We start from the raw sequence: 26,682 nt of genomic DNA on the forward strand, positions 1-26,682 counted from the left end.
CGCAGCCAGCGCGCGGCCTTTCTTCGGCGGCGTCCTGCCATGAGCCTGCAGCATATTGTGGGCACAGGAGCTTGCGAAGCTTGTCGCGGCCGCATCACAAAGGTAGGTAAGGCCGTTGCTGATCTTGCGCGAGCTACCTGATAAAACGTACTCGGACCTGCACATAATCTGACATGTCCAGTGTTCGACCGAACGTCCCCAATGCTCAGAGTGTCAGAAGCGGCACACTCCATGCAACTACACTCAGCCTCCGGTCCGGCCCGTCGCTACCAGGCGCAGACACCATGGCCAGGTGCATTCTACGGACGCCAGCCGTGCACTCCAACGCGTCTTTGCCCACCTGCGCACCCAGCCCCGGCCTATCGCCCATGAGACACTTAGCCTACTTCGTCGCGGCACCGACGTGCATGCGGTTCTACGCTTCCTCGAGTATGGCAGCCTCCGCCTCCAGCTCATGCTGGTTCCGGATGCGACTTACCAATTCACCCTGCCCTATCTTGCTGACATGATGCCACTGTTTGACAGCACAGACAACCCATATCTGACCTCAAGACTGTACAAGGCCCTGTCGCACGAGACTGCCCACCAAAGCACCGATATCCAAGAGCATACATACCACGCTATCTACAACGTGCCCTATCCCGGTGCCCGCATGTATGATCCTCAGATGTCCCCAGAGTCCCTGAGGCCCTCCAGATGGACACCGATCAGTCATGACGACGTCTTTCTTACCCGCCTTCTCGAGGACTATTTCCTGTACGAGTATCCCCTCTGGCCCTGCTTCCACAAAGATCACTTCCTCGACGACATGGCCGCTGGAAGAAATGATTACTGTTCACCGCTTCTTGTTAATGCCATTCTCACCGCAGCCTGCGTATGTTCCATCTTCGTCTCCTCTTTCTTCTTGACTGCGAGTTAACATATGGAACAGCACGGAGCGGGTTCGCTCAAGCAGAGATCTGAGTTCTGGAACCCCAACACCTACACCTATCGGTGCTTGGATGAGACCAGACGGCTGTGGGAGCTGCAAAAATCGCAGCAAGTGTATAACCTTACATCCGCCCAAGCAGCCACCATCCTAGGCCGAATCTATTTCGCCAATGGTATGGATGAGATGGGATGGACGACATGGACATACGCGCTAGAGCTTGCAGATAGACTAGAGTTATTTGCTAAGGTCGCGGAATACAAAACCGAAAAGGATCGCGTTTCAAGAACCCTTACAGCATGGGGCATTTTTTCTCAGCAAGCGTATAAACTTACCCGACCCCTTTTCTTCCCCTCGTGATGTTCTCTGATAAAGGTTCAGGTTCTCTTGCTTTTACCTCATGAAGCCCCCACTGTCCCGAATCCCGCCTGAGGATGGCTTGCCCGACTATCGAGACGCACAGAATTTCTTTGGCGAAATTTGGGTCAAATACCCTCTTGTGACACACCTGGTATGTCGTAATCTCCGAAGGAGCAATTTCCGTTGAGTTGTACTCATCACTTCAAGTTTATCCTGAAGATATACCCCATGTTGTCCTTTCAGTCCTGTTGACGAACTACTAGACCCCCATCTATCTGGGTCAGACTTTCCTGGCGCTCATCAAGCTGAGATGCATCATGAATGACATAGCTGGAAAGGCTCTTTCAGAAGGCGACGGACAGAACCATCTTGGCTTTCAGCAGGCCGGCCGTTATCACACCATGCTGGTCCAATGGTTCTATGATCTGCCAGAGCCGCTGCAGTCTCACAATATTGCCATGCCATCACAACTTCTCCTACAGTAAGATTTGACTTGTCTTGCACGCGAGAATAACTAACCTTTGTGTCACAGTATGCAGTTTCATAACCTTGTAACTTTGACTTTCCAGCCGTTCCTGCAGCACGGGACCCCTCTCGACCAACCGCACGATAGAGGGGCATTCGAGGTCGATGCCGGTTTCAGTCCAGCACGGTTGTATGCCGCCTCCAAAGCGAGTCTTCAAACGCTTGTTCACATGTTTTACCACCGTCACGGCTTCGAAACATATTATATCTTTCTACTTCCAATCCTTGTTCAGCTGGGCTTTGACTCGATAGAGCGCCTGCGTACCCCGGAGGCGCAGCAAGAGCATTTTCCGCCCATAATGAAAGCCACCAGAGCCACACTCATACTGTGCGCTACGGGCTTGCGCGACCAAGGCCGAAACTTTTTTCTATCCGAACTCGTGTTCCGCATCCTGCAAGATAAGATGAACCCTGTTGATTTGAAGTTGCTCAAGGACTGGGCACGCATCAAGGGCGAAGACAAGAGGGAGAAGTCGATGCTAGAGCACGTGCATAGCGAGTACTCTGTGAATGTGAAGTCGATTAGCTCGGATCCTACTGACCGACGTCTCAATCGGCTTTTGCAGTCTATGGGTGACCTCAAGCTCCCTAACGACACTGCCGAACCAACTCCGCAAGATAGAACGTCGAGGACGTGGCGAAGCATCGTATTCTCACCACAGAGATAAGATTAGATGACATACATAATCAACATCAAATACAGTACACAGTATACTATTCACAATGCCAGTTATGACTTTGATTGTCAGCGTCTTGACACGCTAATACGCTCTTGTTGTATCTGCTCATTACCACACGTTGGAGAACCGCTTGAACTTTCTTCCTTGACACGGGAAATCTATTCCCTGGTGAGCAGTCATTATGCGGGGCCTTGACCGCCACTGGTCTTTTAGATTATCGTGGCAAACTCTTGCATGCACTTTGCCCGCAGTCGGATCGAACACCGGAGCCAATAGCATGTTCGTATACGTAAGTACACAACCGGTATCCGCCACAAAATTTAGCTCCGCTGTTTAATCCTATCTTGGTAATTCGAATCGAGAGAACTGCAGCCAACTGCAGTCTCAGAATAGCTGCATAGGCGTATCGACGATGTCTCTACATGTGCCGCGCAAGAGCCCAACTCTCTGTAGGACAGGGTTTGAAGACGAGCTGCTGTCGGATGCGGATCCGGGTTCTATCATATACGTTACAATCACAGGGTGTCGCAAGCGAGCCATGTCTGTAACGAAGGATTGATTCAGCACTGTTCTCGATCTTGCGGGCATCTCCCTTCCCCCTAATGGCTTTTCTTCTTCATTGCCAACTTTTTTTCACGCTTGTCAGCGATTCGTTGAAATATGCTGCCATCGTATACTGCACGAATATCCTCCTTGTCGTTGTTAGCATCGAGAGTAAATCAATAGATGATCCGATGTATTACATACCTTCATCATCCGACCGTCTTCAGGCCAAAGCGTGATATAGGTCGCAGTCCCTATCCAAGGTTAACATTCTCCCTCACGCCGCTCAAGAACGGACAAAGCTTACATTCGAAGATGAAGCCGCACATTCCGATCGGATCATTGATATTCCTCTGCCCCTTCAACACATTGACCAAGTCTCCCACGGTCAAATAGTTTCGTCCATCGGCATATTTTGTAAAAATTTCTTCGAACTTCGAAGGAATGAACCTTCCTTCAGCATCGTACGTGCCCGTATCGCTGCCGTGTCTCGCTCTATGCACATTGTGCAAGAACAGACGGAAGAAAGGATCCGGAAGCCATCCTGAACACGTGGGATACGAAAAGTTGATATGGATGACCAAGACGGCGAAAGCCGAGAAGAAAAGCCCGCAGCCTAGGCGGTAGAAACCGACGAAAGTGTCCTGTGGCCAGAGAACACCATCATGATCCCGGTCGAAGAAGTCACAGTGTTGTTGCAGGACTGTTTGATGCGAGTGCTTCTTTGCCCAGTCGTCTTGCGTGCTGCCTTCAGGCGATTCTTCTGACGGGGCGAGGTTTGCGCGCGCAACCGCTATTTGCAATTAGTACAATGGCGTAGTAGCAGTAGCGCAACACGCTTATTCGTACCTGCGTGTTGTAGACGAGAGTTTTTGCTACTGATATATGGTTTCCTTTCTTCGGTGATGGGTACGTTGTGGATCGAGTAGACAGGTACCCTGTTGTCTTCCCCACATTCCGCATGTCCATTGACTTGGTCCATTTTTGCAATCATAACGGCAACTTTTTCGGTGGTAAATTAGAAAAGTTCTCAAGAGACAAAAGACAGCAAGATCAAAAGAAATGCCCTAGCTGTTCGCCCTTTTGCTGCCACGAAGACTGAGCCGCATGTTCCTATTGGATCAAGGGCTCACCATGACGTCAATGACTCTGGAAACGGTCTTGGTATGGCAGTGCAACATGTCAAAAGCGTTTCGCAGGATTGTGGGCTATGTTCAGGAACGTCAAGTCTTTACTGTCGCCAGTGTAATGTGTGTATCGCGGCAACGGGGGCACGCATGTGCGTACATGTCACTCGTTGTTTTGTGGTTATCCTTCGAGATGCAGTTCCGCGGCCAATCATTGGAATGCAACCCTGCTCCTCAACCGTGCCCTGGCTTGATCTTCAGGCACGCGTCAAATTTAGACCACTCGCAAATACCCTGCATACCTATGTGTACTGTCTGTTAGTTTTACTCCATGCTTTGTACACCAAGGCCATGCCAATACACAAGACGTCTAGGTTGGCCATCATGCTCAAAGCGCATCATCTTCCGTAGCTACTCTTCTAGCTGATATATAGTAGAAGAAGTAAATGATACCTCACCTTGATGGGGTGGAAAACTCAATATGCTTGAGCAGTCCGCTTTAGACTTGAATTACTCAAAAGAAGCGGATGCCCATCTAAGGACGGTCAACCGCATGTGCTGCTTACATATATCTTGATGTGGTGAGGTTAATTTGATGGTTGAAAGGTCGCACCGTTGATTAACACAGGGAGTCCGATTCGGCTAGCGCGATCTCGGGGATGAATGACGCGCATGCACGGGACCGCGGGAACACGCGCCTTCTAGATGTCGCGTCTGCATCGCATTCCTCTATTCAGGATGCAGCTCCACTAACGCGATACCGGGCTACACGTTGCCCTTGTCAAAGATTGCCTCATTCATCTGATGTGAGTCGTCATCCGCCATGTCGTCACCATCGCCCGACTTCCATTCGTCGCAATTCTCGATAACCTCGCCGCGTCGCATACCCAAGTCCGCGTTTACGTACAAGCAGCTGCACCAGCTCAAGACGTACAACCCCCAGACACCCCTCCGCGTCATCGCGCACGTCGACCTCGATGCCTTCTACGCGCAATGCGAAACCGTCCGCCTTGGCATCGATCCCTCCAAGCCCCTCGCAGTCCAGCAATGGCAGGGTCTCATAGCAATCAACTACCCCGCACGCGCATTTGGATTAAGCCGACATGTCACTTCGACGGAAGCGTTGAAGCAATGCCCCGACCTAATACTACAACATGTCGCGACATGGAAGGAGGGCGACGAGAAATGGGCATACCATGAAAATAGCTTCAAGGACATGGCGACGCACAAGGTCAGCCTGGACCCGTATCGCATGGAGAGTCGCAAGATTTTGAAATGCATAAAGGATGCTTTACCAGAAAAGGAACAACGCGTGGAGAAAGCAAGTATCGACGAGGTCTTCATGGATCTGAGTGCGCAAGTGTACACGATATTGCTGGAGAGATATCCTGAACTGAGAGGGCCCCCGCCATACGATGACTCGTCAGAACGACTGCCCAAAGTACCTACAACTGTCTTGGACTGGGCGGCTGACGCGCTTGTTGAGACAGGTGAAGAAGACGGAGAAGATAGGGATCCAGATTGGGATGACGTGTGCATGGTCATCGCATCCGAGATTGTACGAGATGTGAGGAAACAGATCAAAGAAACCCTGGGTTATACGTGCTCTGGGGGAGTCGCAAGGAACAAGATGTTGTCAAAACTAGGATCAGGGTACAAGAAACCAAATCAACAGACCGTTATCCGGAACCGCGCTATCGGGCACTTTCTTTCCGATATGAAATTTACCAAAATCCGAATGCTAGGAGGCAAACTAGGAGATGAGGTCGTCGCAATGTTTGGTACGGATAAAGTCAAGGACCTTGTGGAACAGCCATTGGATCAATTGAAGAAGCTAGGTGATGACACAGGCAGTTGGATATACTCCATCATTAGAGGTGAAGACAATAGCGAGATCAATCCGCGTACTCAGATCAAAAGCATGCTTTCAGCAAAATCCTTCAGACCCGCTATCAACTCCTTCGAGCAGGGTGTGAGGTGGTTGCGCATCTTCGTGGCCGACATTTTCTCACGATGCGTAGAAGAGGGTGTGCTGGAGAACAAGAGAAGACCCAAGAGCATTAACCTGCACCACCGTCAAGGTGCGCAAACGCGGAGTCGACAAGCACCGATACCCCAGGGCAAACCACTATCAGAAACCATACTATTCGATCTCGCCAAAAATCTATTGGCTCAAGTAGTCGTTGACGGAAGAGCCTGGCCATGTTCTAATCTCTCATTGAGCGTCGGAGGCTTCGAAGATGGTATCATGAACAACAAAGGCATCGGTGGTTTTCTAGTTCGAGGTGAGGAAGCAAAGGCCATGATGTCGACTGGTAGAGCTATAACTGGTGGAGGCGAACCACCAGCAAAGCGAAGAAGGACAAAAGGAAACATTGCCAACTTCTTCGGCCCAAGAGACGAAAAGAAGAAAGATTTTGATGCAGCGAGGGCAGTACTCTGGAAAACACATAGCGAGTCCACACGAGATGAAAGTGGGGACGAGGCAGAAGAGACAGGGGAAGATCACGATCCATTCCGCGCACAACAAAGTCATGAATTAGACCGACCTTCAACACCAACGCTGGAACGCCAAAGTTCGGATATGGATCTTTACGCCCCAGGAACACCGCCCTCGGCTCAACCTCAGCCTGCTTCCCCCTCTCCACCACCACAGAACCACGACCCGGTAACACCAGTCCCTCGTTCCAGACCTACAGCCCAGCAAAGATCTATGGACACATATTTCTGTTCTCGTTGTAACCTCCACCTTCCACCGGCGGATAAGCCCGAACACGAAGACTACCACTTTGCGCTTGATCTGTCAAAGGAGATGCGGCATGAAGAGAGAAATCCCCCTACGCTCTCTGCAAGAAAAGGTGTGGGTGGATCGAAGCCTTCCAGAGGGCGGGGACGACCACCGGGAGGTGGAAGAGGAGAAGCGGTTGAGAAGGGCCAGGCGAAGCTAGCTTTTGGGAAAGGAAGCTGATAGTTGGGAGTGTTTACAATACGCCAATGTTTATGATGATACCTACTGTTTGAGAATCAATGTTTCATACGTCGAGAACTTGTACATAATTCTGCTGTCATCCACTTAATGAGACGTCGTTGATACATGTGCATCATATTAGCGGCCATATGCTACTGCATATATTGAGCAAATGAGCACGCTTATATTGGTCATTCGGCTGGATTAACTACACAACCTCAAAGTTCAACCTTACCCACGGCATCTCCTCGCTCCCTTCTGGCATCCTATACGTGAAGTTCCAAAACTCAAAGTCGCTGTGTTAGGTTAGCACATAGCCTTCTCTCTGTGTGGACGGTAGTCCTGATAGAACTTACTTGATAACCTCACCAGCTCCGCCAAACAGCCCATTGAATGTAACCTCGGGTTCTAGATCCACAGATCCGGTAACATTGACTTGAACACCCTCTACATCCGCCCAACCTGCCACATCCCTCTTACCATCCCAGCCGTTCGTTCCCACCAAGAAGGAAAACGCACTTGATGCATTCCCCACCGGATACTCAAGTTGCAAGCTTCCCTCTTCAACCACCACATCCAAAGCCATACTCTGAGCATACAAACTCATCCAGCCCACACTACCGTCCTGCCTCTTCCATTGCACGACTGCTGGATTGAAAGAGTTCTGATTTTTAGCCGGGCCACCGACGACAGTTTCGTTGAAGGATTCAGCACCGATGGTCAGATTAGGGGAGAGGTAAGCCGTGATATTTCGCGGCTCAAAGTCGTACGGTGGAGAGAACGCGGAGGTCCTAACAGTATGTGTGCCTGGAAACTTGGACAGAGATGAGAGCGTGGCGTTTGGAACTAGCGTGTTATGGTAGGGCGCCAGAATGGCGATTAAAGGGCCAATCGCGAAGTCATCCTTGTGGCCCATGGCGTATGGCTGGAAGGGTGTTAGCTCTCTCATTCTCATGTAATCTCTGACTTTGTCATGTGTAGGAGATATGATAGAAGGGAAACGGAAATGGTGCTTCATGCATACCTTCTTGTTGATAGGCGCCATCTCCTTACCCACAAGCGTCCACATTTGCAGCGCCAAGATACTGAGATACTTGTTCATGTCGAATCCATATGCGCGATCCCACGGCCCAGCCACATTCTTCATGTCCGCATGATACAATTCGCCCAGTACAGACCAGGTATCGCGAAGCATTCTTGGTCCATACTCGCCCATCAGACTGTCGTTTGGCATATACTTCGCCCAAAGCGTAAGCGCAAACAGCGAAACACCAGCGTAGGTTCCAGAATTGAACTCGGAAAGTGTGTTGTCTCGGACAAACAGGTCGATGATTTCTTTCGCGTAGTTTTCGCCTGCGATCGTCATGTTGGAGTCATTGGCACGGCGACCGACGTAGCCAGAGACGAAGGCGCGCATGATGGAGGGGTTGCTGTAAGCCGGGTAGAGATTATCGTCGTCGACGCCGCCAACACGGTAACTGTCTCCGATGGTGGTGTTGAACAAACTTTCCAGCATGTAATCTTGGACATCCTGGGGGAGTAGATGAGGAAATTCCTCTAGCATGACGACGAAAGTTGTGCCAATGAAGCCGCGCCAGTTGGGATCCCACGAGTTGTAAATCTCAGCTGGGTATTGTTCTGTACCTACGGCTGGCTCCTCAGGATATTTTTGGTAGTCGCCAAACCTTGGGTTATATTAGCAACGGCATCTAGAAGAGGAATTGAATGATCTCTTTTGCTGCGAAACTCACCATTGTTGACTTTCGTTTTTGAATTGCCCTCCGATGACATTCTTCACGATCCGTACTGCCTGCTCAACGTCATCGGCTTCGTTTCGCGCCAATAAGCCAGCTGCATACCAGACGCTCGCTCTGGTCTCGTGTGTCAGAGCAGCAGCGTCCAAGCTGAACATGTATGCTCTTTCATCATCGTAGTACATGTCCATCCAATCCATCGACTCATGTAACAAGCCCGTCGCATACGTTTCCGTATCATTGCGTGAGACTAGACTACCACGAGCAAACACATGCTCAGCCAGGAGCGCCGAAGCCACCCAGAGCCTTGAGATCCCAACCATGCTGGATGTCGCGAAGAGCAGAAGGTAGAGAGTTTGGCACGCGACATGACGCTGGCCATGATGCAGCTGCAGTGATTGCGGGCCAAGCGTAGCATTACGGTAGTTTCTCCGCTATGTTTACATGAAAGCCGAGGGCTTCGGCATATGCTACTGCGAGATAACGGTGACTTCGGCCTTGTTGTTCTATCGCGGTTGTGTTAGGGCCGGATAATTGTGTTACTAGTGGGGGAAACTGCGGGATTCAGATGCCAATGTGGAAGGCGAGGCTATGACTCGTGGTCACAGATGTGGCCACAGATGTGACAAAATAGCATGACTAACCAAGCATTCAAGTCGCGGTCTCTGCCGCGATGTGGCTTGTACAGCTCGTTCTAACGAGTAGATTAGACGGTTCCGTGTCTCCTAGATTGCGCGACTAGCTTTCAGAGATCTAACCATGTGGTAACAGAAGGGCCGAGCCGCTTCACCTGCTGAACGTGATGAATCGTAACACCCTGCGAGGCTGCACGACTACCTTTGACTCCAGGCGTGACGAGGCTTCATGAGCCCGCGCAAGTCATATATTTTTAACCATCGCCTTGTGTTTCAGAAGATACGGACATAACCATCAGCCTGAGCATATGCACTGAGTCACGTGAGTACAGACAGACTTGAGCAGACTTCACTTATAACACACTGCATAACATCGGCAGGCACAGTCCGGCTGTCGGCATGAGATCTGCGACAGTCATGTGGGAATAAACAGGAAATGGCGCAAGAGGATTGCCGTAGCGTACTGATGATCGTGTCGATCGGCGGGTAGAGGCTGAACGAGAGATCATCACGGCAAATGCAAGTCATTGTGGCGTTGGGCATGTTGTAACAAGCAAGCTGAGAATCAGTTCGAAGAAGCCTTGACACAACCTGAGTGACAGTGGTGGCTTCACCGCGAGGCTAGAGAGAGCACATCGAGAAAGACGAAACTGAAGCGTTAGCGCAGTGAGTGGGACCGAGAAGCGTCTGGTCGCAACCCGGTACGTGATCAAAATCGCATAGGCGAACACAGTGATGTTTCCTTCTACGCATGCTGTGCATGCGCAGATAACCGTTCATTCGTAAACATCGACTTCGTGGAGCAACGTCCGTGTCGTAGGTATATACATAGCAAGAAAAGCAGAATCCGGAAATTGATGCATTTGCATGATAGTGATAGCCATAAGCGGAATGAATGTCCCGATAGAGGCTATAAGATCCATGGCAATAATTGGTTCCGCATCCCGCAGAGCAAAGATCCAGTCGTATGAGGAGAATGAGAAATGAAACCCAATTTCCCAATTAACGTACATAACATCAGACACAAAAGGAAAACCGGAAAGTAAATGCTCCTTTGGGCTGCTCAACCGGGCTGGAAGAGGTATAGGTCCATGGCTTGAGATCCTAGGGAAACAAATGTCTATCCGGATGCTTTTGGTAATGGCAAACTCCTTACGGTACCCGGATGGTAGAAGATGGATCCATTAAAAAATTAGGTTGGCCAGACTCCAGAGCACCATCCAGTAGCTTGGAAAGAAAGGGTATCTCCGGGCGCGATATATCGACGCAGGAACAATAACAAGGCCGTAAGACGGAGATGTACTCTATCTCGTACTGTACCTAGAGGTGCCGGACTGTGGATTGCGCGATGATTGTGGCTGTTGCGATAGGGGATATTCTACACAAGACATGTCAGTTGTGGAGTAGCGCAACGACCCAAATCACTTACGACGACCATCCGAGGCAATGTAGTAGCCAGGAGCGGCTGCTGCGGCACTAACTGGGGCTTAGCGATAGACCAAATAGGGTTCGTCATAGTAACCAAAATACCTTGGATTAGAGTATGGAGTCGTCTGGGTAGCCGGCTGGCGTCCATATGGATCTGGAGTCTGCGCTGGGTAAGAGGAATAAGCAGACTGCGCAGGGTAATCCCTTCCACTGGGCTGCTGGTAAGATGAGTATGGATCCGCTGGCTGAGTCCTGGGTGCAGCAGAAGCAGGTGAAGTCTGGTATCCTGGATGCGAGCTTCCATACACGGATGTGGGAGTCGTCGTGTAATGGGGATCACTGCTACCATAGCCTGAAGACGCATACGTCGTCGCTCTAGACGACGTTGACGACTGGCGAGGAGGCTGATCATAGGGATCCGCCGCCGCATGAGACGAGCCGTGTTCGTATGGTTTCGTCGGACCCCAATGCTGACGAGCAGCATGTGTACGAGAGTCCTGATAAGCCACTAATGAAGCGTTAGGGCCCCCTGGTTTAGTAGTGCGCACTTGAGGACTATGGCTACCTCCACGTCCAATTTCGCCTGGCTGGCGTTCCTGTTGCCAACGTTGTGAATCCATTTTCAAATCCTGTATCATTTGCTAGGGAGACGGGTTAGCCTTGTGCGCGACCACGGTCCGATGGCGACTCAACATACCGATGTGAGAGTTCGATAAGCGGTTATCCAGTAGCCTGGCTGGCCCTATGTGAGAGTTAGTCTTCCGTAGAGGTGGCGTTGGAGAGAGAAAATAAGTGCGGACCTGGTACTCTCCGGTGCCTGTGCCAGGCCTGACGAGCGCATCTGGGCCCAAGTAGCGCTGGATGTCGGCCGTGATGACTTCTCTCGCGATTCCATCGCCAGGCACAAACCACTGATTTGCGCGCGACATGGTTACTGAGATGCGTGTGGAAAGGGGACGAAAAGAAAGATGACAGTGATGTCAATGCCAGAAATGGGGCCAAGCTATGGGAGCTAAGATAGAGGGGCTCTAGGCACCAAGGTTACGGGCAAAACAGGTGGGTGTCCGAGGTCTATGGTGTCCAGAGAGATTCCAGAAGAGATATGTTCAGCGACGCAGGACGCAGAAGCGGGGTTTTGACCAATATACTGGCTCCTTAGGGGGGTCTGGCCTGTGACAAGTGGACCTTGACGGCGTGGCTGAATGCAGCTTCCTGGTGGGGGCGATCACAGCAGGTACTCGGAAGTAGAGGGGACTACGCTCGAAGCAATATGCACACTCTGACAGGCAATGCTCAGGGTACGGGCGACGGGAAGAGTACTTGTTGAAGTGCTCGTTGTGGATGTGTCTCGTTCAGAGCCGCAACTGAAGAAGAATGGCTTGCAGTGGGTGCGGGGTGTGATTGGCCGATGGCGCGACTGGCGGTAGATGCAAGACGCAAGTCAAGCGGTTGGGCAGCACACTGGCGGCAGGCTTGTGACGCTGGTTTGGCGGGATAGAGGAAGGCCGGTTTCGTCGAGATGCGATGGGAAAGCAGCAAGAGGAAGAGAAAAGAAGACGAAAAGAGCGGCGTACCGTCGGCAGCCGATCTAATTATTCGGATGGGCCAAACGTCTCCATAGCTCGAGCTTCTGGTGCGATTCGCACAGTGTGGAGACGACCTGGGCAGCCCTCAGGTGGCGTCGCTTGGGCATCAACTGCGAGGATGCCCGAGACCAGCCTGACCCTTCTCAGCTCTAGCACCTGTGATGCAAACGGGCATCGTCGCTTGTCAGCACGCTGATTATTCTTTACGGAACGCGATTTTGCTCGTGATTGGGCGAATTAAAGACAAAAGGGCAGCGCCCATGGTGTTTTCAAGGTTCGCCCGTGGTGGAGAGACTTTCGGGGCTAGCCGCTGGCATTTTTACAGACATTTCTTACCTGCCCGCCGGTGAGCCCTGCATCATCTCACCCCAACAACAACCAAGACTTGTCCCTGGTCCTTCGCTTCGGCCAGCTGTGACGTTGTGAGGCCACAGCCTGACGCATTGCTTCGGTCCAGACAGGCTTCACCGACTCGATGCCGCCGTGGTGCAAACCACGCCCGCCAGTCCCGGGCACCGCCAACTCATGAGAGCGGCCGAGCCCAGCGTGCACGATGCGACCGCCCACACACATCTCTCTGCACATCCTTCTTCACAGCATCATCGCCTTCGCACACTGAACTATGTACAGGCCCTATCCTCGAGCTTGCAGAAACTTCAAACGTAGTCGCCTATAGGAAGTCTTCCCTCTACCGCACACTAACGATCCATTCCTCGTGCTTCCTCGTCGTGGCTGGTTCTCATTAGTCGAAAATCCAGACCTACCGCTCCAGCACAATCTTCGTCAGGCACCCATCAGGTCCGCGGTCCGCCAGCACGGCACGTGTTTTCGTGTCACCACATTGCTGCGACGTACAATGATGCGCAGCCCTTGATCACACGCAGCCTGTCGTGCTGCCCAAGCCAGGACACACCCGATTCTGCAGCGCTCAACGCGACCGAACTCTATATCTTCATTGCCGTCGACCGTCTCTGTCATTTCCACAAGTTGCTGTCAGAGTAAACTTTAAAAGTTGGCGGCATTTGTAGTTGTGGTCGAGAACTTCAGGCGAAAAGAGAAGGAGCTTTGGGTCAGGCGGTAGCCCCATCTCCAACGATCGTCATAGCCTCAGACACTCTTCACAAAGGGTTTCATCTGAACATTTCTTTTTGCTTGTTGACATTCCCCATGTGGAACCAGGTACCCGCACCTTCTTTTCTTCTCCGTTGCATCCGCAGCCGTCAGGGTGCCCGACCCACCAGTTGAGCCCCGATGCCATCGTGGCATCCCAGCCACCTGGGGTACCATACCTCACAACTTCACACAGCACCTCTCTTGTCGTCCCCAACATTGACAGAGCATCCCAGTCCGGCCATCTCGGACCCAAGGATGCATTCTGCCGCTGCTTGGCCGTGCAGTCGACATTGACCTTGGGCGCTGATGCTTCCGCTCCTGTCGCGAGCGGCCCGAATGGTCCCGGGAACTGCTCTCGAAGATATGAGCGCGTGGGGGTAGTCGTGTCTACGTTCGTTCTACGCATCGAATACGCCTCTGTCGACCTCCACGTGTTACATTAATGGGAGCGAAGGGTATAGTAATTGCCATGTAGTATAGCGCAGGTACAACATCAATATCAAATCCACACCTATAGAACCGCGCATCACGCGATTCCCGCGACACCGCTAGGATACCTCCGGGTTAACGACGATCTCACTCTGTTCAGGTGACCGATTACGAATATCAAAGGCTCATTCGAACGCTATAACACACTGCCTGATACAATGCCGCGGTATTGGGCTCTGATGGATAGACCAAGCAACCGTGTCTCCTTCCAGCCTCGGGCACTCTTCCTAAATAAATGCATCGTGTTCACTGTCCTCCAGTAATGGCTTGCGGAGGTCATTGTCTTCAAGGCTTCCAGAGACGCGTAATCAGGCTTCGCATGGAGGTCAGCTTGGACGTTCCCGTTGGGCGTAAAGATCTTTCATACTGATGTCTAACGTGCTATCTGAAGTCGTAATCGTATCGTATCTCTCGTCTCGAGGCCAACTGCCGACAGCTCAACCAATCCTTCAATAGATTTGATAAACAGATCATGATCCGTATCAGGAAGTTACATGTCCACAATCGTTGGCGGCTCGCGGCTCGCCATAAGAAGACAAAATCAAGGGGTATCTGGGGGTATAAGGTGTACATCTCGCTGAAACGACAGGCCAAGGCCTAAACAAAACGCCGTCGTAGATGCCGTGTCCCAGCATAGGTATCATGAGAAAGAAGAAATGGGTATTTTGTTCTGGGTCATGCAATTTCGTGAAGCGATTAAAGGGTGAGAAGTAGAAGAGCAAACGCCGTCAGGTGGAAAGTTCGAAAGAATCGTGGGAGGTGCCGAGACATGATTTTGCCGCAACGTCGTAGATGTCGTCAGAAGGTGCTAAAGGCCAATCGAGGTTCGTGGCGCGTTCAGCAGTGTCGTCAATGTGCGTTGTGGGAGCAAGTTGTTATGGGAAGTGTGCGCAGTGACCGGCCGGCTCAGTACATGGGCTCGTTTACAATGCCAACCCAATCTTCGAGGAATGACATGGCCACAGACATGCGTTGCGCAATCTGCTCCGACACCCACGAATTGCCAATGTTCATGCCGATGGGAATGTCACCGAAGAGGTCACGACCGTTACCGTGAGCACCACTGCGGCTAGCTACGTTACCATGGCCACCGCCGAAACCGACTCCGTTCGCATTCTTCCAGGTAGCCAGCTCGGCTTGGAGTATGAGTGACCAGACCGCGAAAAGCACAGTGGACAAAATGGGAATCCAGCCTGCGAATCGAGCCTTTTTAGCCCGTGTAGCCATGACAGGCGATGTCTTAGCTATTACACGTTCTTCGGCAGTGTCATTGTTTGTATGCGCCTGAGCTTCGGTCGTAGTATTCGGACGCTCTGGTTCGGGCTTGGGAAGAGTCTGCTCGACAGGTATGATTTCGCGAGTGACTACAACGGGGATGATATGGTTGTTAGGCTTGGCAGTCGTAATCTGAGTGCTCGGTTCAATTGGGGTCGTTGCGAGAGCCGTATGAGTCAGGAGCTGGCTCGTGAGCGCAGGTGCGTCGGTCTGCGCGGACGATTCGGTGGTGGCGACAACAAGCGCGTCGGTCTGAATAGCAAGATCGGTGGTTGTGGGCGCGTCGGTCTGAGTGGAGAAGTTGTTGGTGGTAGCAGGCGCGTCGGTTTGGGTAGAAAATTCGGCGCTGGTGATCTGACGGGCAATCGGACGCGTGCTAGCAGCTTCAGTCACGTCCACAGTGAGCAGTGGAAGACTAGGCTCTTTCGGCGCATAGTTGGCAATCTCGTGTCTGGAAATTGTCGAGGCAACAGACGCAGGCCGCTTGGGCGCAAAGCTCGCAACGTCGTACACGTCGTCGAAAGCGAGGGTGTTGCGAGCTGGCTCAACGGGCTCAGTGCTGACTGAAGTCTGTTCATGCAGGCGCAGAAGTGTACCAGTGGGCTGTTTGGGCGCATAGCTAGCGATGTCATGGACATCAACCATGGAGAGATGAGCGCGAGCGGGCTCGACAGGCTCAGTGCTTGCTGCGTTCTGAAGAGAGTAATCCAGAGGCGCACCAGCAGGCTGGTCAGGCGCATAGCTCGCGATATAATTAACATCGACAATAGAGAGGGGAACACGAGCGGGCTCGACAGGCTCAGTGCTGGCAGCATTCTGAGGGGAGTAGTCCAAAGGCGCAATAGCAGGCTGGTCAGGCGCAAAGCTGACAATATCTTGCACGTCGCACAAGGAGAGTTGAACACGAGGCGGCTCGATAGGCGAAGTGCTCAAGGTCGTGTAAAACCCGGTTGTTTGTTCGGGCACCCTCACGGCTTTAGGCGCGGTGCTGGCGGCCTCGCTGACGTCGATGGTGGACGGCGGCGGTGGCATTGGATCGCGGGGTTCGACACTGGCGGCATTGCTTACAGCAATGGCGTGTATAGACGTCTTGACAGCCACGGGCTCAGTGCTGCCAGCCTTGTTGACAACGATAGAGCATGGCAGTGCGGGGGCTGGGTTGCGAGGCTCCACGCTGGCGGCCTGGCTTATATCGATCTGGCTCTCAGGTACACGTGCAACAACAGGCGTAACGCTGGCAGCTACGTGAATGGCGGACAAGGACGGTATTTCAAGCTCGTATTCGCTGGGCTCGCAGTCGATAAAGTCGCTCTCGTCGAGCATTAGGCTAGAGAATTCATCTTCGAGTGTGCCTCCCAAGCTGCCGATATGCCTTTGGTCGTCGACTGGAGAGGCAGCGGCCGTTCGAGCAGCTTCGTCGGCGTGGTGAAGGGTGCGCTGCTGCTCCTTCTGAAGCAAGCCCTCCAGGTGACTAATACGCTCATCTTTGACAATGATAGTCCTGGAGTCCTGCTCCTGTATGGCGTGGAGTCCAGCGATATCGTTCTCGAGCTCGGCGACCAGGTTGGAGTCCTCGTGTTCTTGTATAGCCTCCTCCAGGTCCGCGATCCGTTTCTGGTCCGTTGACCATTGATCCTGCAGATCGTCGAACTCCAACTTTTTCTCTAGGAGTTTGACGCGCGTGTCATCGAGCTCGCTGAGCTTATCGCTGTAATTGGCATAAAGCTGCTGGTAATCGGCGGCGAGGTTGGCGTTCTGGTTGTCTTTGTCTTTGAGGGCAGCTTCCTTGAGCGCGAGGTCGTGGTCGAGCTTGACATTGCGCGCTTCGAGAGCCTTGATGGTGCTCTGCTCTTCCACGAGTGTCTCTTCGCTCTTCTTGAGCGCGTATTCCGTGTCTTCTCGTTCGCGCTTGAGTTTTTCGAACTCGTTCTTGTAGCGGGCGTTCTCGTCCTTGAGTCTGTCGCATTTCTGCTCCAAAGACCCAGCTCGGTCGTACTCTTCGTTGAGCTGCTGTTGGAGAGCGTCACAGCGCTCTCTGAGAACCTGCTCTGATTGATTACTCGCAGTTTCTCCCCTCTCAGACATGTTGTTGCTCACCTGCTCCACCCGTCGCGACAAATCAGACTCTTTAAGCGTGGGTACTTGCTTTGTTGTCGCAAACGCCAAGTCACCGCTTCCGGTACTAGCGCCATCCCCAGCCTCCGGCCCTGCAGGAAGACACGCTCCTTTTGGCGCCAGCGCCAGACGTCGACCGCTCAGCGGGCAAAGTGTCGTAGGGTCTTTCAATGCCGAAGCTGTGAAACTTGGCGCTAGCGCCGAAGACCATTTTTGGAAGCATTTTGAAAGTGCCTTTGTGATTGGATTAGAGGAGCGAAGATTAGATGTGAGTAAAGAATTTGACGAGAAAGGGAGAGACGGAAGCAAAGCCCTACAACAGACAATTCTTGTGCACGGCGATTGCCAATCAAGCGCTATTGTATCTTGAGAAAGGCTCAACTCTGGTGAAGCTGCAGACAGAAGTCCTTTCACCTGGTGTATGGGTCTCGATGGCTACACTCAACAACAAAGTGGTTCCACAAGACATTTTGGCATGGTGCAGTCCTCAGAGTGATTCTCCACTTCTAGTTGAATATTTTGATTCCTAGTCGTCAGCAAACAATATTTTCGTCGCTCGGAAAAGGGAACATGGCTGTATCGCGCTCCTCCAGCCTCCCATCTTCTTCGACAACTGCTGCCATTGCTCCGGGTTGTATCTGGCCATCGGACAGACTAGGTCGCCATCAAAGTGCCTTTCCTCACACCTCCAACACTTTGGAGGCCGTCCAGCGTGCTTTCCAGATCTCTTCACTTTGACTACTTTTCCTTCTAGTCGTTTCGAGTTGCGGGCCATTCCTGTTTGATTTATCAAGCGTCCTCTACTGTCGCCCACCACAGGGTCTTTCGGTAGTCCAAGCGGTGCCAGGAACTGCCATTCGAGCCGCTCGTCGAGACCTCTCTTCCATAGCTTCCCCACATACTCCATGTCTGTTTGTATGAGTTGCGACACACAGCAGAAGTCGCCAATACGCCGATGTAGCATCGTGATGGAGTCGCTCTCAAACTGCGACACGCGTATACCCAGTGATTTCTCTCGTCGCTGTCTCAGTTCATGCTCTATCGCTTTAGTCTGAGTAGCCAGTTTCTTTCCCTTCCTCCCCGGTTGCTTGACCATGTCGCTCAGCTCCGTCATATCGAAGGCTTTGTAGAGTACTTTTTGGCGAAGCTCTGTAGGGAGACCAAGAAGACTGGCTTCCGAATAGTGACGTTTGAAGCGACCTGTTGGAGCTGTGATCCAAGGATAGATCCATAGCCGCGTCGCGCGATCTCGTGCGATATGATGCCTTGCCGACTTCCGCAGTGTCCTCCATTCGAATGCGTTGTTTATGCGGAACCTTTGTCTAGACATCTCTTGACGGCGCTTATGCCTTTCGTGTTTGCAAGCATTTTTGCTTTTGACCATCGTGTAACTGCCTGTGTCGTGAGACTAGATCGCTAGGACGCAATCGTGGACTGTGCGGGGTACAGATTCTCCGAAACACCTGAATGGTATCAAAAGAAAGGCTTGCATTGATTCATGTCGATATCGGGGTTCGAGTGCCTAGGTAGAATCAGATCGTCGACATCAAACGGTGCCGAATGCAGGTGCGTGTGGATCTGGGCTAACCGCAACGCGGTAGCGAGATCCAGCCCTGCATTTGTACCGTACACTGAAGCAGCCTTTTGGACCCTTTTACTAGAGAGTTGCATGAAAGATGGCTTTGTTGACTATCCTTACTGATATCGTGTCTCGTGCCATCGGCCCGACGACGGAAGGAATGTGCCCTGGGCTTACTTGAGGGGAAAGTCGAGTCACAATGCCACAGTACCTAGATAGCAAGAGCGTATTAAAAGTACTTTTATATACATTCTTCCATCAATCATGTTCCTTACGGAAGTGAATGGAGACAATACAACGGCTTCCTCAAAGCTAAGCAACATGGCTACCCACATCCAGCAAACTCCCGTCATCGGGTCCAGTAAACTTCTTCCTCCCTGTCATGATCCAGAAAATCAAACTGATAAACATGACCACCCCTGTTGCCGCAGAAGTGTAGTTCATGTTCTCGCTCGTCACAGGTGTGACGCTAGGTAGGTTGGATACAACACAGATGAATGCCAGGTACAAGAATCCGATAATATTGAGCACGATTCCCCAACGTCCAAGAGAGTATGGGCCTTCGAGACGAGTCTTTTTGCCGGAGAAGTGCGCCAGAATGCGGGAGAGGAGAGGCATCAGGTATGACAGATAAAACCCCTGCGTAGCGATGGCGATGATAGTATTGAAGCCAGTCGTTGTACCGAAGTAGATGGAATTGAACGCCATTTGTACGATGGCCGTCAACAGGATGGCGTATACCGGTACCGATCTTGTCGAGATCTTGCTCAGTACGTTCGAAAACGGAAGTCCGTTGTCTCGTGCGAACGCATACATGGCTCTCGATCCTTCTGCCATGAGCGAATTTGCGCATACTGTAGCGATGATAGCAATCATGGAAGCCAATGTAGATGTTCCTGCCACATTGCCTGTACTATTGAAGATGATCTCAATGACAGGCACTCCAGTTGGAGTGGCACCTGTTGCCTCAAGATCGCCAATGCAAAAGCATAGCGCAATCAGCCAGACGAAACCAGTGAAGAAGCCAATGTAAACCGACATGACTATCGCCCGAGGAGCTTGTTTCCGGGCGTTCTTGATCTCCTCAGTCATGTGCGAAGGCGCATCGTAACAGCACATTCCGAACGCGGACTGAAGTAGACCCAAGCATGTAGCATACGGCGCATTCCATCCGGTAAAGTTTTGAAAGTCGCTGAAAACATAGCTTGCTGATTGCTTGTGGTCGTTTGTAACTAGTATGGTAATTAGACACACGACGAACGATGCGAGATTCCAGATGAAGATCGCTTTTGAGAGTTTGTTGAGGATATGGGGCAGATAGATATTAGACGCTGCCGCGATAAAGGTGATGAGGTAGGCGACAAGGACTGTGTGCCAGCGTTCTATCGTGAACCCATAGTTGAGCTGGGCCACGCCTAGGATGAAGTTTGTAGCGACAAAGTTGTTGACAGCGCCCATACATATTATTCCGATAAGCATGAACCTGTTCAAATTAGCCTATCATTGAAGCCCGCATGCAGTGATGATACTCACCACCCACAAAGATAGCTCATTGAGCGAGCCCATCGCGTCGGAGCTAGGATAGCCACCCAACTATATTGTCCACCAGCAACAGGATACCTTGGGAAACGGTCAGCCAAGTCCTACAGTGAGAAGCCGATGTTCATACGCGCTACACATCTCAGCCATCGAGTATGCGACAGCAAGTGTGACTAGGCAGACACACAGCCAGCCCCATATCATAACTGGTGGACCTCCACTCTCAACGCCAATGATGAGAACACCGGAAAGTGCAGTCCACGAAGTTACAATACTGAACGAGAAGCCAACCATGCCAAGTAGGCCGAAACTGCGCTTGAGCTCTGAAAAGCACGTCAGTATATGATCAAAGATATCGTGTTAACAAAGCCTACCTTGGGTATAACCCAGTTGTGCGAGCACATCATCGTCGCTGTTGGTCTCGTCGACGACCTTCTTTTCTTCTGGGCTGATCGCCATGTCTACCAGTTCGATGTCCCGAAGACCAAAACGAAGAAGAAGCAAACACACTTATGAGCATGCAGATATCTCCAAACAAATGGCAAGAAGCTTTTCAAAGCGCCGTCCTTCCGTTTAGATATACCTTTACTGGTATCGCGTCAACCCATCTTCCCACAGCCGTTGAACGAGAGGGCCCCATCGACGGCCGAGCCCTGCGTCATCCAGATAACGGCGACTTCCCTTAGGCTATGCTCCCAATTCGGGCAGCCGTCATGCATCTCCCACATGTCTTATCGCGGATCGGGCGTGTGAAGTGGATTGGCCGAGATAGCAAGCGAAAGCGACACTATAAGAAACCGGGGTGCGGCTAGAAGTGGGGTACATGGAATGGAGATAGGTAGGTGGATGTGCGACGTGTAAAAGGCCGGGAATCCGAGTCGTTTCATTACCCTTGGCTTAAAAGCTCCATTCTTTCGAACACAATGCAGAAGCTTCATGAACAACGACGTCGGGGGTTGTATTGGCAAGAAGGCGGTAACAGGTACTCGCAGAGTGGAGACACGTACCTGCCGATCCCGAAAGCGGATACCACGACCCGAAGCGATAGGATCAAGCATGCTCGCGGAAGCTTGAATATTACCATGTATATGAACGTAATGGAGAACCGCGCGGAGACTCCATGTTAAGAATACATGAAGAGGCGACGCGTGCGCCAAAACACTCGAATGCGGACATAGCCGCTGTTCAAACACCCATGATACAACACCATAAAACATCCTCACACTACAACGTCGAGTCTCTACTATTAAGAACATGGCAACTCAAATCTCCACCACGAAACCATACGCTTGGCCACACGACTCTTCCCTACACCCCACATCGACCGCCCTCATAATCATAGATATGCAACGCGACTTCCTCTCACCAGGCGGCTACCTCTCCTCTCAAGGCTATTCCCTCGCACGTTTCGAGTCGTTAATCCCCCGAATCGTCTCCCTGCTATCTACGTTCCGGCGCGCAGGCTTCCCTGTCATACACACACGGGAGGGCCACAATGCTTCGCTAGCAACGGTGAGTAGTAGGGAAGCGCATCGCAGTCGCGTCAATGGCGCGGAAATAGGGAGTCAGGGTCCGTTGGGCCGTCTTCTAATACGAGGTCAAGAAGGGCATGAGATCGTTGAGGATCTGAAGCCTTCGGAGGGAGAATTGGTTATTGATAAACCTGGGCGAGGTGCATTTGCGCATACAGAACTTGATCTCATGTTGAGAGCAAAAGGCGTTAGTAATCTGGTAGTCTGCGGGGTTACGGCAGATGCGTGCGTTAGTAGTACTGTAAGAGAGGCGAGCGATAGGGGGTATGATGTGTTGGTTGTGGAGGATGGGGTAGAGAGTGTTAGTGAAGAGTTGAAAAGGTGGAGTTTGGAGAGCATCAAGGTTGAAGGAGGGCTATTCGGGGTGACGGGAAGCTGCAAAGAAGTGGATCAGGCGGTAGCAAGTTGGATCCAAGGTTAAGACGGCGCAGCTTGAGTCGACTTCACAACAGGGTATTTGGACAGCGATTTGCATGAATATGTATGCATTGACTAAACTAGCCGAATGAAGATCGAAGCTTCATATTGATCATTTCCAACCCACCCATGAACAGAACGCCGTGAAGACCGATAGCCGTGACCAGATCATATCCATAAACAATGTGTGACCATGCGGACTGCCCTCGACCAAGAATCTCCAAGATGGCGTCGATGTCGGGTGCCGATGTGTCGTAATGAGAAGACAAGATGTTTAACCACCGAAACCGTAGAGGGTACGGCCCTGGCGCTTGAGAGCGTAGACAACGTCGAGGGAGGTGACAGTCTTGCGCTTGGCGTGCTCAGTGTAGGTGACGGCGTCACGGATAACGCTCTCGAGGAAGGTCTTGAGGACACCACGGGTCTCTTCGTAGATCACTGCAGTCATGTTAGGATTTGTCCTAGATAGCGACGATGTTGGGCATGCTTACTGGCTGAAATACGCTTGACACCACCACGACGAGCGAGACGACGGATAGCGGGCTTAGTGATACCCTGGATGTTGTCACGAAGAATCTTGCGGTGACGCTTGGCGCCACCCTTGCCGAGACCCTTGCCACCTTTGCCGCCTAGAGAGGTATGTTAGCATTTTTGTCTTGTGTTGATGGTAGACGAGTGACATCGTCAAGATGTAAGAGTGGTTGTGGTAGACGTTGTCGTGATGCGCGGCACATTAGTGGGGCGACGCGTTGAGCCTCAACACCAAGCGCGCCTCACCGCCATGTGCAGCAGCGGCAGCAACGACAACAACATCGATGCAAGGCCAGGGAAAGAGTAACAAAGATGTACTTACGTCCAGTCATATTGCTAAGAGGTTAGTGAGATGGAGGTGATGGGTGTTGGTAATAGACGCGTTGATGCAGCGTCAGTGGTTGGATGAAGATAAAAGCTGGGGGTTGCGAAAAGAGAAGAAAGGGAAAACTCCAAAGACGTGGGCGAGCCGGTTATATAGACAAAGGGAGGCGGGCGCGGCTGCCTCCAGATCACACAAAGTGGCGCTAAGCCCGGGTGGGGCGCGCGAGAACATGAAATCAGAGGCCTTGCCTTCACATTTGGGGGGAAAATCAAAAGCGTGGAAAGCAGCACTTCGAAATGAGCGCTGAGCTTTGCAGGGCAGGCGCGCCCATCTGGCTGCTGCAATAGTCGGGCCTGGGTCCGTGCGCCAACTTCAATCGCGCATTGCCGACGCGACTACAACACCAACATCGACTTTGTCGCAGTCTGACTGCATGCGGCTGCAAAGTGCTGTAGTCTCTCGAAATTGACCGGAAAGGATCCTGGAATGATTATACGCTCTTTTGCTTACGTCTACTGCTTTGCGCGTGCAGCAGCATCATTAACGCCTGCACGACGCGTTCACCGTGTACATGAACTCTACGCCAGCCACCCGCAACCAGCAAAGACACGGCTTATATCCGACGTATTCCGCAACCTCGTTGAATCAAGAACTAAATGACTATCCATAGAACAGTAAATTTAGGTCTGCTTCTTTGGCATAGTTGCCAACTCGTCCTACTTAAACGTTCACGTGTCTTGGAAAGAGCAAGACAAGGTTATAAGCATGCGATGTATGGACCTGGGCAAGAGGCTCATGGATAGAAATAGCAGTACATATCACTTCGAACAATATGCACTTGTTCTCTGAACGTCGAGTACACAAAGAAATTCATTGCGCGGGCTAGCTAATCAATACGGGCCATAAACGAGCGTCATCTTGCAATCTATTCATCGAGTCCAAGGCGTGGCATGACCATATCCACTCGCCACTTGTACCGTTGTCCAAGGCTACAGCGCATCTTACTTTGACTCATCGGCCTCCTTCGCAGTCTCCTCAACAGTAGCCTCCTCGTATACAGGAGGGGCATCGTATGCAGGGAGCTCAGCATATTCCTCCTTCTCTCCGTGCTCTTCCGCATCCTCTACATCTTCCTCGTCAAGAGCAATCGGCTGGTAGCGCTGGCCACGGAACTTGGCGACAGTGATGGCAATGAGACATCCAAGGGCCATACCCACAAGGTATGTAAGGGTACCAGCGAAGATACCAATGAGAATGGGGACGAAGATAGTGAAGAAGGCGCGACGAACGAACATGGAGAAGCGGTGGTGGTGGCCATGATGGCTGTGGTGGCTCATGTGGTGAGGACGGTGGTGCGGGTGAGGCTTGCCAGGGCGGAAGCGGTGCGGAGGCTTTCCAACCATGGTCTCATGCTCCATGGGGTTGTTGGGACGAGCACCAGGGTGGGGTCGCTTGTGGCAGCCGGGGCGGGGCTTGCGCATATCCTTAATCTGATCGATGCGGTCTTCCATAATCTTCTTCCACTTGCAGTAGAGCGGCCACTCATTGCACTCCTTGTCTGTTGGTGTAGCCGGGCTAGGCTGGGCCTCGTTGAAAGATGCGATCATGAGGCGACCTTCGGAGTTCTTCAGTACGTTGATCTGGAGCGCGGGAGGGTTGACAGCGGTGCCTTCGACCGAGGTGATTTGGAAGGTCATCGGCAGGAGCTCGGTGCCCTCCTCTGAGATGGTCTCCGCACCATCGTAGCGGAACTCGTAGCTGGTGATGCGTAGGCGCATGCCGTCTCCGGAGGTAGGGTCAATTTGTACAACATGGTAGGGCTCAGAAGCGAAGCCAAACGATGGCGGGTATAGTTGAGAGTTGTCCAGGTTTAGGGCGTTGCCCTGAGGTCCAACGTCGAAGTCTAGGCGCTGTTGACTGTTAGCATATAAGGCTGTGATGCATATGGCCGACTACTTACAAAGGCATTTCCAGCGTCAGCCTTCCAGTTAAGAGTTTCTCCATCATATGTCGCAAAGGCGCAACCAGGACATTCTAACGCAACAGATCGTTGGCTGGGGTTGATGGCGAGAGATTCAAAAGCGTGGTCGTCCCCGAGCTCTTCCGCAGTTGTCATGGTAGAAGGGATGAGCACGGCGCTGGCGGCCAGCGCCAAATGGGCAAAAACGCCCAACTTGCTAGGAGACATTGTAGGTTGTATTCAGGAAGAAAGCCAAGTGATTGAAAACGAAGAGATGTTGCAGGTACAGAGTTTAGAGGTGGACGAAACAAAGGAAGGCGATGCCTCAGCCCATGCATTACGATTGCCGCCGCGTCATCTGTCACGTGAATGGGCCGGACCCTGAAGTTTAGCTGTCAATGTGTCGCACGCACTTCGTGAAACCATCGCTGAATCAGACAAGTCGACCAATAAAGCTAGCCTGTTGGCAGAGTGCTCTTCCAATTGCAAAAGTTCGCACTGCGGCTTTCTGCACAGTGTACGCATGGAATAATGCTGTACCGGAGCTTCTCCGACAGTCGTCCCCAGTCATTGTCATTTACACACAGAGCAAGATGTCGCATGCGGCATCTTCTGGAGACCCTAGCTTAATCTACAGCGCACAACGGCAATGTTGATGTTTTGGGGGCTTACAGCGATGGATGTAAGCATAGCCCCAACGGGCGTCCATAATCCCTCAAGAACCTCGCTAGTCATCATCAGCAGCAGCCTCGGGTCTTCATCGCAACTTCATCACAGTATACCCCATATTTATAGTTAGCTTCACTTTCCAGGCTCGCAGCGCCCGTAAGGATGAGACTCATTGATGCCGCTCGACTTGAGCTCTGTAGCTTTATGGATGAATCTCGGATACCACGATATGCCATCCTATCCCACACCTGGGGCCCGGATGAAATCACGCTGCAACAGTTCACAGACCTGTCATTGAGGGATGACCGCCATCTGAAAAAAAGTCACGGATACTGGAAGATAAAAAAAAAGCATGTCAACAAGCCCTCGAGCACGGGTACGAATACATATGGGTGGATACTTGCTGCACTATACAGACTCACCACCGAAGACAACGCCCTACGAAAAGGGTGGCATATGCCGCGGAAAATGGCGGCAGAACGTACATAGCTTTTCAATACACACCTATTAATATTTCCGTACCGTTTACCTGAGAGTACTTGACCAGCGCTCCAAACCGAGAACCTGCTCATGCAACAAGGCCTGGAATCAGGCCCCCGTTATA

At 51.8% G+C, this 26,682-nt stretch overlaps 12 protein-coding genes across 12 annotated transcripts; 4 read left to right on the forward strand and 8 right to left on the reverse strand.

Moving 5' to 3' along the window:
• Nucleotides 1-39: 39 nt before the first annotated feature.
• On the forward strand, nt 40-2,481 carry CC77DRAFT_1012108 (hypothetical protein; the record flags this gene model as incomplete). The annotated part of the gene is made up of 6 exons (XM_018523747.1): nt 40-102; nt 182-874; nt 932-1,251; nt 1,310-1,439; nt 1,552-1,769; nt 1,821-2,481. 6 exons carry the CDS (start codon nt 40-42, stop codon nt 2,479-2,481), a joined length of 2,085 nt encoding a protein of 694 aa, XP_018381902.1.
• Nucleotides 2,482-3,092: 611 nt separating this feature from the next.
• CC77DRAFT_943956 (caleosin domain-containing protein) lies at nt 3,093-4,030 on the reverse strand (the record flags this gene model as incomplete). Its single annotated transcript, XM_018534935.1, has 4 exons — nt 3,093-3,185; nt 3,241-3,290; nt 3,344-3,829; nt 3,886-4,030. The coding sequence occupies 4 exons, from the start codon at nt 4,028-4,030 to the stop codon at nt 3,093-3,095; spliced, it is 774 nt and encodes a 257-aa protein (XP_018381903.1).
• Nucleotides 4,031-4,882: 852 nt separating this feature from the next.
• Nucleotides 4,883-7,260, forward strand: CC77DRAFT_1023848 (sister chromatid cohesion protein Eso1). Its single transcript, XM_018525745.1, has one exon. The coding sequence runs from the start codon at nt 4,987-4,989 to the stop codon at nt 7,129-7,131; it is 2,145 nt and encodes a 714-aa protein (XP_018381904.1). The 5' UTR covers nt 4,883-4,986; the 3' UTR covers nt 7,132-7,260.
• A 47-nt stretch (nt 7,261-7,307) lies between these two features.
• Nucleotides 7,308-9,523, reverse strand: CC77DRAFT_378890 (hypothetical protein). The gene is made up of 4 exons (XM_018531427.1): nt 8,883-9,523; nt 8,156-8,816; nt 7,488-8,056; nt 7,308-7,427 (listed from the first exon to the last, which is right to left on the reverse strand). The coding sequence occupies exons 1-4, from the start codon at nt 9,206-9,208 to the stop codon at nt 7,340-7,342; spliced, it is 1,644 nt and encodes a 547-aa protein (XP_018381905.1). The 5' UTR covers nt 9,209-9,523; the 3' UTR covers nt 7,308-7,339.
• Nucleotides 9,524-11,007: 1,484 nt separating this feature from the next.
• CC77DRAFT_944126 (hypothetical protein) lies at nt 11,008-11,877 on the reverse strand (the record flags this gene model as incomplete). The annotated part of the gene is made up of 4 exons (XM_018534947.1): nt 11,008-11,456; nt 11,514-11,589; nt 11,646-11,690; nt 11,749-11,877. 4 exons carry the CDS (start codon nt 11,875-11,877, stop codon nt 11,008-11,010), a joined length of 699 nt encoding a protein of 232 aa, XP_018381906.1.
• A 3,165-nt stretch (nt 11,878-15,042) lies between these two features.
• CC77DRAFT_943904 (hypothetical protein) lies at nt 15,043-17,496 on the reverse strand (the record flags this gene model as incomplete). The annotated part of the gene is made up of 3 exons (XM_018534930.1): nt 15,043-15,543; nt 15,649-16,104; nt 16,171-17,496. 3 exons carry the CDS (start codon nt 17,494-17,496, stop codon nt 15,043-15,045), a joined length of 2,283 nt encoding a protein of 760 aa, XP_018381907.1.
• A 243-nt stretch (nt 17,497-17,739) lies between these two features.
• On the reverse strand, nt 17,740-19,163 carry CC77DRAFT_378917 (hypothetical protein). The gene has a single exon (XM_018531428.1). It carries the CDS (start codon nt 18,908-18,910, stop codon nt 18,053-18,055), a length of 858 nt encoding a protein of 285 aa, XP_018381908.1. The 5' UTR covers nt 18,911-19,163; the 3' UTR covers nt 17,740-18,052.
• A 254-nt stretch (nt 19,164-19,417) lies between these two features.
• CC77DRAFT_943933 (GABA permease) lies at nt 19,418-21,103 on the reverse strand (the record flags this gene model as incomplete). Its single annotated transcript, XM_018534932.1, has 4 exons — nt 19,418-20,588; nt 20,639-20,725; nt 20,775-20,967; nt 21,019-21,103. The coding sequence occupies 4 exons, from the start codon at nt 21,101-21,103 to the stop codon at nt 19,418-19,420; spliced, it is 1,536 nt and encodes a 511-aa protein (XP_018381909.1).
• A 795-nt stretch (nt 21,104-21,898) lies between these two features.
• CC77DRAFT_944059 (isochorismatase family protein) lies at nt 21,899-22,597 on the forward strand (the record flags this gene model as incomplete). The annotated part of the gene is made up of 1 exon (XM_018534941.1): nt 21,899-22,597. One exon carries the CDS (start codon nt 21,899-21,901, stop codon nt 22,595-22,597), a length of 699 nt encoding a protein of 232 aa, XP_018381910.1.
• Nucleotides 22,598-22,867: 270 nt separating this feature from the next.
• CC77DRAFT_944293 (histone H4) lies at nt 22,868-23,220 on the reverse strand (the record flags this gene model as incomplete). The annotated part of the gene is made up of 2 exons (XM_018534962.1): nt 22,868-23,031; nt 23,085-23,220. Coding segments are annotated over 2 exons (300 nt in total), but the record flags the coding sequence as incomplete, so codon positions are not given.
• A 1,260-nt stretch (nt 23,221-24,480) lies between these two features.
• On the reverse strand, nt 24,481-25,637 carry CC77DRAFT_902667 (hypothetical protein; the record flags this gene model as incomplete). Its single annotated transcript, XM_018533597.1, has 2 exons — nt 24,481-25,359; nt 25,410-25,637. Coding segments are annotated over 2 exons (1,107 nt in total), but the record flags the coding sequence as incomplete, so codon positions are not given.
• Nucleotides 25,638-25,871: 234 nt separating this feature from the next.
• Nucleotides 25,872-26,583, forward strand: CC77DRAFT_1023855 (hypothetical protein). The gene has a single exon (XM_018525746.1). The coding sequence runs from the start codon at nt 26,241-26,243 to the stop codon at nt 26,565-26,567; it is 327 nt and encodes a 108-aa protein (XP_018381913.1). The 5' UTR covers nt 25,872-26,240; the 3' UTR covers nt 26,568-26,583.
• Nucleotides 26,584-26,682: the final 99 nt, after the last annotated feature.

This window comes from Alternaria alternata (assembly GCF_001642055.1).
Source record: "Alternaria alternata strain SRC1lrK2f unplaced genomic scaffold CC77scaffold_21, whole genome shotgun sequence".
Classification (NCBI taxonomy): domain Eukaryota; kingdom Fungi; phylum Ascomycota; class Dothideomycetes; order Pleosporales; family Pleosporaceae; genus Alternaria; species Alternaria alternata.

Bases quoted from the DNA above. Each gene is read 5' to 3' on its own strand.
- CC77DRAFT_378917 (XM_018531428.1), bottom strand. From the start codon at position 18,910: ATGGTCAAAAGCAAAAATGCTTGCAAACACGAAAGGCATAAGCGCCGT.
- CC77DRAFT_378890 (XM_018531427.1), bottom strand. From the start codon at position 9,208: ATGGTTGGGATCTCAAGGCTCTGGGTGGCTTCGGCGCTCCTGGCTGAG. The intron at 8,817-8,882 runs GTGAGTTTCGCA...ATATAACCCAAG, and splicing joins AAAAACGAAAGTCAACAATG to GTTTGGCGACTACCAAAAAT. The intron at 7,428-7,487 runs GTAAGTTCTATC...AACCTAACACAG, and splicing joins GGAGCTGGTGAGGTTATCAA to CGACTTTGAGTTTTGGAACT.
- CC77DRAFT_1023848 (XM_018525745.1), top strand. From the start codon at position 4,987: ATGTCGTCACCATCGCCCGACTTCCATTCGTCGCAATTCTCGATAACC.
- CC77DRAFT_1023855 (XM_018525746.1), top strand. From the start codon at position 26,241: ATGAGACTCATTGATGCCGCTCGACTTGAGCTCTGTAGCTTTATGGAT.